This window comes from Polypterus senegalus, chromosome 12, assembly GCF_016835505.1.
Source record: "Polypterus senegalus isolate Bchr_013 chromosome 12, ASM1683550v1, whole genome shotgun sequence".
Lineage (NCBI taxonomy): Eukaryota > Metazoa > Chordata > Cladistia > Polypteriformes > Polypteridae > Polypterus > Polypterus senegalus.
Window position 1 is genome coordinate 157,441,291 of NC_053165.1, and position 12,867 is coordinate 157,454,157.

At 42.9% G+C, this 12,867-nt stretch overlaps 1 protein-coding gene across 2 annotated transcripts in view; it reads left to right on the forward strand.

Moving 5' to 3' along the window:
- The window catches only part of map2k7 (mitogen-activated protein kinase kinase 7), a 59,736-nt gene that overhangs the window by 25,174 nt on the left and 21,695 nt on the right, over positions 1-12,867 (forward strand). For both annotated transcript variants that reach the window (XM_039770442.1, XM_039770443.1), the window contains 5 exons: positions 1,492-1,636; positions 5,261-5,327; positions 10,329-10,442; positions 10,528-10,647; positions 12,665-12,772. In XM_039770442.1, the coding sequence (XP_039626376.1) occupies positions 1,492-1,636; positions 5,261-5,327; positions 10,329-10,442; positions 10,528-10,647; positions 12,665-12,772 (554 nt within the window). The remainder of the gene's footprint in view (positions 1-1,491; positions 1,637-5,260; positions 5,328-10,328; positions 10,443-10,527; positions 10,648-12,664; positions 12,773-12,867) is intronic.

The window sequence follows — 12,867 nt, forward strand, 5'->3', positions numbered from 1 at the left end:
AAACAGGCTATTGCTAGGACGAGAGGAGTCTTTGATAATCCTGAGAGCTCTGGTCCTGCATCTTCTGGTGTAAATGTCCTGCATAGCTGGTAGAGCTGACCTACAGCAGCGTTCCGCTGCACAGATCACACTCTGTTGGGCTTTACAGTCCTGAACACAGCTGTTTCCAAACCGGGATGTAATGTTCTGTGTCCGGATACTTTTCCACAGTGCCAGAGTAGAAAGTCTTTAGAATCCCTGAAGAGACCCCAAACTTCCTAAGCTGTCTGCGATGGTAGAGTCTCTGTTTTGCCCTTTTGGTCTGAACTTGGATGTGTTCAGACCATGTCAGGTCCTCAGAGGTATTTAAAGCTGTTCACCCACTGGTGTCCCATTAATGATGAGTGGCTTATAGTCCCGCTGCTGTCTCCTGCTGATGTCCACCATCAGCTCCTTGGTTTTGCTGACGTTGAGCTGGAGGCAGTTTTCCTGACATTCACAACTTCATCCATGTAGGCCGTCTCATCGTTGTTCGTGATGAAGCCCAGTACTACCGTGTCATCTGCAAACTTCATGATAGTGTTGGAGGAATACGTGGCCGTGCAGTCATGAGTGTAGAGGGAGTACAGCAGGGGGCTATGAACACACCCTTGAGGAGCTCCTGTGTTGATGGAGTTGGAAACACAGTTACCAACTCTCACTGCCTGTGTTCTGCCTTTGAGGAAGTCCAGCACCCATCTACACAAGCGGTTGTTGAGTCCTAAGTCCCTCAGTTTCACAAACAGCCTAGAGGGTATTATTGTATTGAATGCTGAACTATAGTCAATGAACAACAAACTCCCATAGTTCCCCTGTTTCTTGTCCACATGGCAGAGGGTGGTGTGCAGTACGTGGGTAATGGCATCCTCTGTCGATCTGTTAGGACGGTAGGCGAACTGTAGTGGGTCAACGGTGCTTGAGATGGAGGATGAGATTGTAGGTCATTTGTTGCATTTCAAGTGATTACATTTGAAGAAAAACTGAGGTGTTCTAAAATTTTTGGCCGGTATTGTATGTTTAAAAAAAAAAAAATACATTTTTTTAGTTTTCTATGAGGAGCATCATTTTTGGATGTTTCTTACGCAGTTCTCGGTCTGTACAAGGATGAACATAGAACCATATATGTTTGTAACTTTATCGTTATTTGTGTTATTTTACAATTGGATAACATACAGTAGGCTGGCTTCCTTGAGATGTACGCAGGCAGACTCCCATTTATTGTTCACAGTGCCCTGTCAAAACACTTTTTTTTTGCTCATTATGGTTCATTTAAGTTGAGGCAGAACTGGCTTTTAATAGTGACACTCACCAACAGGATAATTCCAGGGATTTTTAACATCTCTGTGTTCAAACTGACAAACAGGTTTAATGTTCAGAGAAGGACCGAGTCCTTTTGTAGATTCTACGCCACACTAACCCTAGTAAGCAGTTTGCAGGGATGTGATAATTCTCTTTTTTTCTCCTTCTTTTCAGCTTTACAGCTCCCGCTGGCTAACGATGGAGGCAGCAGGTCATCCTCTTCGGAGAACTCGCCGCAACACCATCCGCCATCCGGTCGGCCGCGGCAGATGTTGACGCTGCCCACTCCTCCATATGGCCTGCAGAAGAGCCTTGAGAAGTAAGGGCTGCTCTTACAAGGATGGTCAAAATTGTCAGCAATGGCCGCACTTTACAAATCTGGGGCCTTCCTCCTCCTATTGACCTTTAATGCTTTGCATTGTTGTTTGATTGCTTGTGCTATGAAAAGTCCAGTTTGGCTCGGGGCAGTTTAGGCAAACGGCATTTCTTTGCTGTGACTGTCCAAGGGGGACACCGACCTGACAGTCGTTACGGTTGGAGTCTCGAACACACTAAGAAGGGCAAGTTTAAGAAACGCTGTCCTACAGACTTTGTTTCCTATGTGAGATACCTGCTGTGACTTGACCCGCAACGAGTTAGCATCTGTACGTGCACAGGTACACCTTGTAAAGGACTGGTGGCCCATCCATGATTGTTTTCTGCTTTGCACCTAATGCTGTTGGGATGGATTTCGACTCCATGCAAACAAATGGGTTTATGAACTGCATAGATTTTTAAGTAATTAGTCATTGCTTGGCGTCTTGGCCTACTTAAACAAACAAGCATGGACTAAATGTGACATCTTGCCATAGGTATGGAGGAGCCCCTGTAGCGTTCCCTCACTGGTTTGCTGGCTGAAAGTCCCCAATGCTAGTGGGTTTTAGAGGGGTTGTGCCACAGTGACCATAATGGCCATCAGTTTGATCTTCATTCTCTACTGCATTGTTTCCCAACCTCGGTCCTGGGGACCCCCTGTGGCTGCAGGTTTTTGTTCCACCCAGATTCCTAATCAGTGACAACACCTGATAACACTCATCTCTTTTCATTGGCTGTTTTTTTTTTCTCTTATTCTACATTCAGAAAAGCACAGCAGCATGATTTTTAGATTTCTAAGACATTTAGAATTTTTTCTGCTTTTGCTACAGATTTAAATGCTTAACTCTTTTTTTTTTTTTGTTGATTTCATTATATTTTGCCCTTTCTCTCTCTCTCTCTCTGTTTTCTTGACAATTAAAAATGAGCAGAGCAGACACGCTGGCAGACAACACGGAATCATCAAAGGCTGCAACTACTTTAGCATCAGACCCACTAATTAGTAAATAATGGATCAATTAAACAATTAGAACACCTAGAAAAGTAGAATGAAAATCAAGATGAAAATATTGTAAAAAGAAAAAAATACATTATTCCCATATAACTGCTTGGTACATTTTAATATATATACAGTATATACAGTATATATATATTTATATATACAGTATATATATATATATTTTTTACCAAACTTAGTTTTCTAATTTCTATAGTGTTCCCAAAACACAGAACTTGGGAAATAACACATCACTTAATTAGCCCAGGAGTCCAATTAAAAACAAAAGCTGGTTGGAACAAAAACCTGCAGCTACAGGGGGTCCACAGGACCGAGTTTGGGAAACACTGCTGTACTGTACTACTGCTTCCAGTGGGTCCAGAGAGCGTCTGCCTTCTTATTTAGCTTTTTGATTTAGTGGGCCTCTCTTAAAGAGACCTTCCCAACCCACCACATCACACTGTAGAAAATTGCAGTTGCCATCGCTGAGCTGTAGAACACGTAAAAGATGTCACTACCCACAGTGAAGGAGCAGAGACTCCTAAGAAAATCACAGCCTGCTCTGGCCCATCTTCTCTGGTTCCTCTGTGTTACGAGACCAGTCCAGCCTGTCATTGATAAGGACGCCCAAGTAGCAGTGCACCACCTGTACATCCACTCCTTGAATAGTGAGCAGGTGTAGAGGCTTTTTGGCACTGTGAAAGTCGATAAGCACTTCCTTGGTTTTATTGATGTTAAGTCACAAAGACTCCTTCTCCCCTGCCTCACCCCCTTTTTCAATACACCCCATAAGTGCAGAATCATACGAGGAATTCTGCAGGTGACCTGACATGGTGTTATGTTTATAATCCAAGATGTACTGTGTGAAGAAAAAAAGTCACAGGCCTTTTCCTTGTGGTGCCCACCCAGTCTCTGAGCCTCACAAGCCGTGGTCTGCCCAACAGATAATCCATTATCCAGGATGCCATGGGCTCATCCTCCTGGGTGTCCATGAGCTTACCCCTTAATAGAGGTGGTTGGAGGACATTTAAGGGTTGTACGTTTAATTAAGTACCACTTTGTTTTTGGCACATCTCTGCGCTATGCTGATTGTCTTTGCTCGGAGCAGAAGGAGATACTTAATAAGTTTGATGAAAAGAAGAGGTCACTCAGTCCGTCAGTTTTCTGGGTCAGCTAATAGCTATGTCGACACAGAATCTCATTCAGCTCTTTTCTGCTTCAGCAACTTCACTCTGCAGTTTATTCTACATTTTATGAATGCCACTTTCACCGATTTCTTCATCATTATGCTTTGCAGATATGATTCACTATTGATACTGGATTAGTTTTAGGGTGTACTCACATTGGCAATTCGTTCGGTGCCCAAGCATGTTTGTCTGCATGTAACCCCCAAAGTCTAGTTCATTTGACTAGTGTGATTGCTGTGTACCGTGCCCTTGCCCACTTGGAAGAGGTGGGCCAGAGGACGGTTAGTGTAGTATTCGGGAACAGTGTGAACGCTAAATGTGCCCGAGCACGGAAAAGAGACATGATGCCAATGATGCGACAAGTCAGATATTGAATCAATTGAGAATTGCACTATCTTTTGAGTTAAAAATTGTTTTTTATTCTCACCTTACACATGAATGTGAATTGTAGTTGGCAAGAAATGCTGCAAATTCCTCCCTTAACATCATTTGTCATCGTAAAATCCTTCTCATACGTGCAGCACGATTAACGGTAAAACGCTGCACTGCACGCTCAAATCTATAAGAGGGGTAGAGTGTCATCCTGCCCTACACGACTCCAAAATAACCACAAAATAAGAAAAATCATTTTGACGTGTGCCATCATTCCGTGTTCGGATCTTATTTTGGCTTTACACGAAGTCGCAAGGTCATGACAAAAACGTGTTCGAGCCCAGAACGTTAAGCCCAGTCGGGGGAGTAAGGAGTGGGGACAATCGTGCTTAGGCATGGTACGGAACAAGCAGGCCTAGTTGGGAGTATGCCCTTATTTGTGCCTCTAAGAATTTTGAAAACCAAGGTTGCAAAGCAGCAAGGTGATATAGTAGTGAGTGGTCATATCTGGGTTTAGATTCTGCCATGTTTTTACCTATTGCACATATTCACCACATGTTCGCATTAATCTTGAGTTTCCTCTTGCATCACAAAGACATGCATGTTGGGTTTATCGAGCGTGGTATGAGCGTGTTAGCATATCCTGTAGTGGACTGGTCTCCTATCCATGGCTGGCCTCGGCTTTGTGACCAATGCTGCCAGGGTAAGCTGTGGTTTCCCATGATTCCTAATTATGAAAATGGATGGATCATGTACATAAGCAGGTTTGGTTTGACAGTCTCATGGCCAGAGAAGGTAACAGTCACAACCCTGGGTGCCAGTCTATTGCACAGCCTACTCCTGCATATACCCCTACTCTCTCACACGGCTAATTGGAAATTGCTACTTAATCTGTATGTTGTTGGGGATGTGGCAGACAAAGTGAAGACTTGGAAGTTAAACCCAGAATACCGCATTCATAATGCAGCACTTCACCGCCCAGAGAAAGATGAATCTTATAAATAATATTTCTGACACTTGTTTTTGTTTCTCACAGTGCGGAGATTGACCAAAAACTCCAAGAGATAATGAAACAGACGGGCTACCTGAAAATGGATGGGCAGGTAAGATCATCTGTGAGGTGAGGATTTTTGTTTATGACAGAGGGTTCTCTTGTAGTCTTTTTTTCAAAATTTCTCTTTTTGTATTAAACTGGCCTTTGTTGTGCATGTAGAGTTTTCTAGAGGAGTTTCCATCAGTCCTCATCTTTGCCCCGTCTCAATTTGCTGGAGTCAGTTGCAGTAGAATTCTTATTAAATTACATTTAGAATTGTGATGGTCATTGTTGTTGATAATGTTGTCAAGCAGGCTTGCTACAGTGCATCCGGAAAGTATTCACAGCGCATCACTTTTTCCACATTTTGTTATATAACAGCCTTATTCCAAAATGGATTAAATTCATTTTTTTCCTCAGAATTCTACACACAACACCCCATAATGACAACGTGAAAAAAGTTTACTTGAGGTTTTTGCAAATTTATTAAAAATAAAAAAATTGAGAAATCACATGTCCATAAGTATTCACAGCCTTTGCTCAATACTTTGTCGATGCACCTTTGCCAGCAATTACAGCCTCAAGTCTTTTTGAATATGATGCCACAAGCTTAGCACACCTATCCTTGGCCAGTTTCGCCCATTCCTCTTTGCAGCACCTCTCAAGCTCCATCAGGTTGGATAGGAAGCATCGGTACACAGCCATTTTAAGATCTCTCCAGAGATGTTCAATTGGATTCAAGTCTGGGCTCTGGCTGGACCACTCAAGGACATTCAGTAGTTTTTTTTTTTTTTTTTACAGTTATCTGTACATGTGCATATCTAGTGGGATCCTCATTTTACTACATAATCTATGTCAACATCAGAGTGTGCATTTCCTGTCCCAATGCTGCACTACTTCATCTCTTCAATAAACTTGTCGTCACTCCAATTACTTTTCCCAAACAAGGCACCATTGAGGGCTCCAAAGGGAAGAAAACATACTTTCTAACCACTTGGGAGTGCAATATTCATTACCAAGTCCTTCTCTACCACAGGACATTCAATAACAGTTTATAAAGCAAATGGCCACACAATGTGGTTTTTGAGGGCCACCTATGCATTTGCAAAAAAGGAAGAGTTCCACTGCACTGCATTTCAGATTTAAAACAGAATAAGGGGGAGACAATTGCTGCTAGATTCCAAGACATGCCGGAAAATGTTTGGGCAACCCTCATAGATGAATGACAGTGGCTCAGTCCAATTTCTAAGCACAGACTCATGAGTGTGGTATTTCTGCACTGATCCAGAATGCAGCCTCCTGCTTCTCATCTGGGTTTCTCCAGATATTCAAAAATCTGGGGTCAGCTATACTGACCACCTGCACAAATGGGATGGCCAATCTGCCTGTGTACACAATCTCCATCAATTAACTCTTATTATTGTTATGTGCTGCTGCAATGAAAAACAAATACGGTTATGAGCACGGAGTCCGTAGAAGACGACGGCAGAGGAATGGATTTCAAACCGTTTGATCGATTCTTCCCAGGCAGTTACCATACAGGCTCCTTTACAAAACTCTGCTTGCTCCCTTCCTTTCCATTTGAATACACACGCAACGTGTGAGCTACGGTCCAGGAGTAGCAACATACAGTGCATCCGGAAAGTATTCACAGCACATCACTTTTTCCACATTTTGTTATGTTACAGCCTTATTTCAAAATGGATTAAATTCATTTTTTTCCTCAGAATTCTACACACAACACCCCATAATGACAACGTGAAAAAAGTTTACTTGAGGTTTTTGCAAATTTATTAAAAATAAAAAAATTGAGAAATCACATGTCCATAAGTATTCACAGCCTTTGCTCAATACTTTGTCGATGCACCTTTGGCAGCAATTACAACCTCAAGTCTTTTTGAATATGATGCCACAAGCTTAGCACACCTATCCTTGGCCAGTTTCGCCCATTCCTCTTTGCAGCACCTCTCAAGCTCCATCAGGTTGGATAGGAAGCATCGGTACACAGCCATTTTAAGATCTCTCCAGAGATGTTCAATTGGATTCAAGTCTGGGCTCTGGCTGGACCACTCAAGGACATTCACAGAGTTGTCCTGAAGCCACTCCTTTGACATCTTGGCTGTGTGCTTAGGGTGGTTGTCCTGCTGAAAGATGAACCGTCACCCCAGTCTGAGGTCAACAGCGCACTGGAGCAGGTTTTTATCCAGGATGTCTCTGTACATTGCTGCAGTCATCTTTCCCTTTATCCTGACTTCTCTCCCTGTTCCTGCCACTGAAAAACATCCCCACAGCATGATGCTGCCACCACCAAGCTTCACTGTAGGGATGGTATTGGCCTGGTGATGAGCGGTGCCTGGTTTCCTCCAAACGTGACACCTGACATTCACACCAAAGAGTTCAATCTTTGTCTCATCAGACCAGAAAATTTTGTTTCTCATGGTCTGAGAGTCCTTCAGGTGCCTTTTGACAAACTCCAGGCGGGCTGCCATGTGCCTTTTACTAAGGAGTGGCTTCCATCTGGCCACTCTACCATACAGGCCTGATTGGTGCATTGCTGCAGAAATGGTTGCCCTTCTGGAAGGTTCTCCTCTCTCCACAGAGGACCTCTGGAGCTCTGACAGAGTGACCATCGGGTTCTTGGTCACCTCCCTGACTAAGGCCCTTTTCCCCCGATCGCTCAGTTTAGATGGCCGGCCAGCTCTAGGAAGAGTCCTGGTGGTTTCGAACTTCTTCCACTTACGGATGATGGAGGCCACTGTGCTCATTGGGACCTTTAGCAGCAGAAATGTTTCTGTAACCTTCCCCAGATTTGTGCCTCGAGACAATCCTGTCTCGGAGGTCTACAGACAATTCCTTTGAATTCATGCTTGGTTTGTGCTCTGACATGAACTGTCAACTGTGGGACCTTCTATAGACAGGTGTGTGCCTTTCCAAATCATGTCACATCAACTGAATTGACCACAGGTGGACTCCAATGAAGCTGCAGAAACATCTCAAGGATGATCAGGGGAAACAGGATGCACCAGAGCTCAATTGGGAGCTTCATGGCAAAGGCTGTGAATACTTATGTACATGTGCTTTCTCAATTTTTTTATTTTTAATAAATTAGCAAAAACCTCAAGTAAACTTTTTTCACGTTGTCATTATGGGGTGTTGTGTGTAGAAGTCTGAGGAAAAAAATGAATTTAATCCATTTTGAAATAAGGCTGTAACATAACAAAATGTGGAAAAAGTGATGTGCTGTGAATACTTTCCGGATGCACTGTATGTTGCTACTCCTGGACCGTAGCTCACACGTTGCGTACGTGTGTATTCAAATGGAAAGGAAGGGAGCAAGCAGAGTTTTGTAAAGGAGCCTGTATGGTAACTGCCTGGGAAGAATCGATCAAACGGTTTGAAATCCATTCCTCTGCCGTCGTCTTCTACGGACTCCGTGCTCATAACCGTATTTGTTTTTCATTGCAGCAGCACATAACAATAATAAGAGTTAATTGATGGAGACTGTGTACACAGGCAGATTGGCCATCCCATTTGTGCAGGTGGTCAGTATAGCTGACCCCAGATTTTTGAATATCTGGAGAAACCCAGATGAGAAGCAGGAGGCTGCATTCTGGATCAGTGCAGAAATACCACACTCATGAGTCTGTGCTTAGAAATTGGACTGAGCCACTGTCATTCATCTATGAGGGTTGCCCAAACATTTTCCGGCATGTCTTGGAATCTAGCAGCAATTGTCTCCCCCTTATTCTGTTTTAAATCTGAAATGCAGTGCAGTGGAACTCTTCCTTTTTTGCAAATGCATAGGTGGCCCTCAAAAACCACATTGTGTGGCCATTTGCTTTATAAACTGTTATTGAATGTCCTGTGGTAGAGAAGGACTTGGTAATGAATATTGCACTCCCAAGTGGTTAGAAAGTATATTTTCTTCCCTTTGGAGCCCTCAATGGTGCCTTGTTTGGGAAAAGTAATTGGAGTGACGACAAGTTTATTGAAGAGATGAAGTAGTGCAGCATTGGGACAGGAAATGCACACTCTGATGTTGACATAGATTATGTAGTAAAATGAGGATCCCACTAGATATGCACATGTACAGATAACTGTAAAAAAAAAAAAAAAAAACTACTAGTAATAAAAGAAGTTGTTACATCGTCATACAAGGAGATAAACCTTTCAGGTCAGGTTGGGGAGCCTACACTGGCACAGCTCATTGCTGCACCCACCACACGACGAAACAGCTCGGGATCCTGGTTGGCAACCCTTCAGGCAGACGTGTGGTTCAGTCCCAACCTTTGGAAATGACCCTGTATCTGCCGCAGCCAGGTGTCAATGTGGGTGTCCCCTTGGCCTAGTCCTCAACAATGAAGGTCCTGTGAGCCAGATCACGCTTGGTGAATCATGCCACATGGCCGTAGTGCCATAACTGACGCTCCCTCACAGTACAGGTAATGTGCCTCATTTGGGACTCCGTGAGCAACACAAAGTCAAACCAGTGGTACCCACGGATTCTCCGAAGAGACACAGTACTGAAGGAGTCCTGGGTATGACGTTAAACTGCATCCGGCCCTGCAAGTGGTCCTTCAACTTGCTGGGAAATTATGGGAGTTGGTTGGCTGGACTTCACACAGCTCTGACACGACAAGCAGGCCTCCTTTCTGCTGTCCACTAGAGTAGCTCTGCTGCAGCCACCCATATGAAGGCTGCTCGCATTATGAAGTGGATGGGGTTAAAGCCCTCAGGAGCTCCATCCCTGGAAGAGTCAAAACCGTCGGAGAGCCAATAGGGTCAGGCCTGTTGGGGATCAGAACTGGTGTGGTGCTGAGACATTGCCCGCTGCACAGCAGCACTCGGGTCCCAATTTGAGGCAGCCCATCCGGGTAGGCAATAAACCATTACAGTGCACAAAATGTCCAAAGTCAAATTCCTTTGAATGTTTACATTAATCCTAGTAAAAAAAAAAATTGTCAGAACATCAGCCCATAGTAAAAGTGATGCTCCTCTTTTTATATGAAACATCTGTTTGTGGACTTGAATCAAATCATTTATGGCACTCTTAACCCTCTTCCTTTCAAAGCGTTACCCAGCAGAAGTGAGTGACCTGCTGAATGAAGGAGAAATTGGCAGTGGGACGTGTGGACAGGTGTTTAAAGTCCGCTTCAAGAAAACTGGACATGTAATAGCCGTGAAGGTATTCTGTAAAATATCTCTATCTTCTTGATATTTAATCGGCCCCGAGTATGTCATTAACTATGTGATTTGTGTCTTTGCTTCAGCAAATGCGTCGTACCGGAAACAAGGATGAGAATAAGCGCATCCTAATGGATCTGGATGTAGTCTTGAAAAGCCATGATTGTCCCTATATCATACAGTGTTATGGAGCGATTGTCACAAATGTAAGTTCTAGCAGATTTCATGGATTTATGAGTAATAAATTAGTTAATTTCTGGGCAGTGGTACTAAATACGTAGCATTGCAGACTAAAAATGCTGTGGAACAGAAAGTTTATTCAGTCAATGCCTTCACTAAGGAGAAGTTAATATTACTTATACAGATTTATAAATATAAATCTGTGACAGAAATACACAAAACCTTGCGTCATTTAAGTACATAACTACACACATATACAGCAATATGAAAAGCAAAAACCCCTTTTTCAATCCTATTTGTACATATCCGGACATAACTGGCAGTCATATTTGTTTTTACTTAATTCTAAAAGTATATGAATCTAAATGCAGGTGACAAATTACCGTATATACTCGCGTACAAGTCGGGTATTGAAACCTGAAAATTGATCATAAAATCAGACCCTGACTTAGGTGCCTGTTCAAAAATACGACATTTAATTTTTAAATATTTAGTTATTTTTTTATATATTTTTTTTTCAATCTTCTTCCCTCCTCCATTGTCACACCAGTTACTCAGGCGCATTAAATTTTGTTGCAGTAGCGCAGTTACCAATTTCTTTTAGCACTTCAACAACTTTTAATTTAAAACCAGCTTCATTTTTTCTTCTGATCGAACGCTCCATCTTTGATAAGGGATGATCTTATGATAAAGGTGTATGGGGGTGTGAGATACAAAAAAAACACAAATCCGGGCAAACGTCGCTTCGGGTATAGTTTGGGTATTATCGTGTGGTCAAGTAGGCACAATACATAGAAAAAAAGGCTCCATGGTGACTTTCTCAGGTGGGCATTAGCATATTGTAATCTTTTGGACCAATAGCGTGAGTTTTCCGCATTTTACTTATACGACCGACATTATAAAATACCGGAAATTATACAGTAAAATCAAGCCCTGACTTATCCGTGGGAGAACTTAAACGAGAGTATATATGGTACACAAATAATTCTTTTTTGTTTGATGAAAGCATGAAGAAAAGAATAAGAAAATGTTTCGGATGGAGTGTGGTGACACATGGCCTGTGAATCTCGGATGATGTGAATGGAAGGCCCAGAGAAAAGCTTTTTAGAATGTGGAAGAGTGATGAAGAGACGTTGGATGGAAAGGGGAAAACAAATGAAGCACCTTTAAAACACATGCCCTTCGCCAACGTCCGGTCAGAGGAGATCATGGACTCATCCCATCAGTCATGAGGAGAAAGAAAATTCCAACCCCCTTTCCCTGAGAGAGAATGGTCAGATGAGTGGAGTGATTGAGGGGAGATTGCTGAATAGAAGATGAAGTGGAGGAAAAGCGTGATAATGTTAGGTGATGTTTAAAAAGGGCAGGATATATGGGCACAGTAAGAGAGTGGCTGATTACAGGACAAAAGAGAGAAGAGAATTCTGTCTCAGACCTGTGTAAAGCCGGAATACTTGATAACTGCTGAAGATTCAATGAAAAATAAGCAAATGTACCAAAGCCATGTGTGAAAACGTAGTCAACGTTGTAGCAGTTATATTGTCATGTGTGCAGAGTCCAATGAAATTCTTACTTACAAGTCAAGCCAACATGCGATACAATGATAACATCATATCCGAGATATTTCCTGCCATATGCCTGATTCTGCTTTTGATTATTGAGGGGTGTGGAGACCTGGGCCGCTCCAGCTGCCCCAACCCCGACACAGACAGGCAGAGACACGACTTCCTGCTGAAAGTATTGTCATGTAGGGATGTGCTCACCCAGGTTCTTCCATCCAGCTGGTGTCCTGGCCGGGTAATGGCTGTGGCCGCCTGCCACAGGGGGGAATTAAATCCACAAAATGTAATGTACTTCCAGACGTTCCACTAAGCTATTCACTTGTTAAGGATCTTTTACGTGTTGTGCCCATAACCATTTTTAAACTGCTTCTCTTAAAGTCCATGTCCAGGTTGTTTCTGAGTACAAGAATAGTCTTTAGTGAACCTCTGCAGTCTTTCCACTGTTTTTTCTTTTAAGACTTGTATTTGTTTTTGTTCCTAGACGGATGTATTCATAGCTATGGAGTTGATGGGGACGTGTGCCGAGAAGCTAAAGAAACGAATCCAAGCCCCTATTCCAGAGCGGATTTTGGGGAAGATGACAGTGGCGGTGAGTTCTGAGTAAACAATTTTTCAGTCTTGTCAATGGCAAGAGTCTTAATGCCTCTATAATACCTAGGGTTTTGTCATTTGTAAAGGTCACTA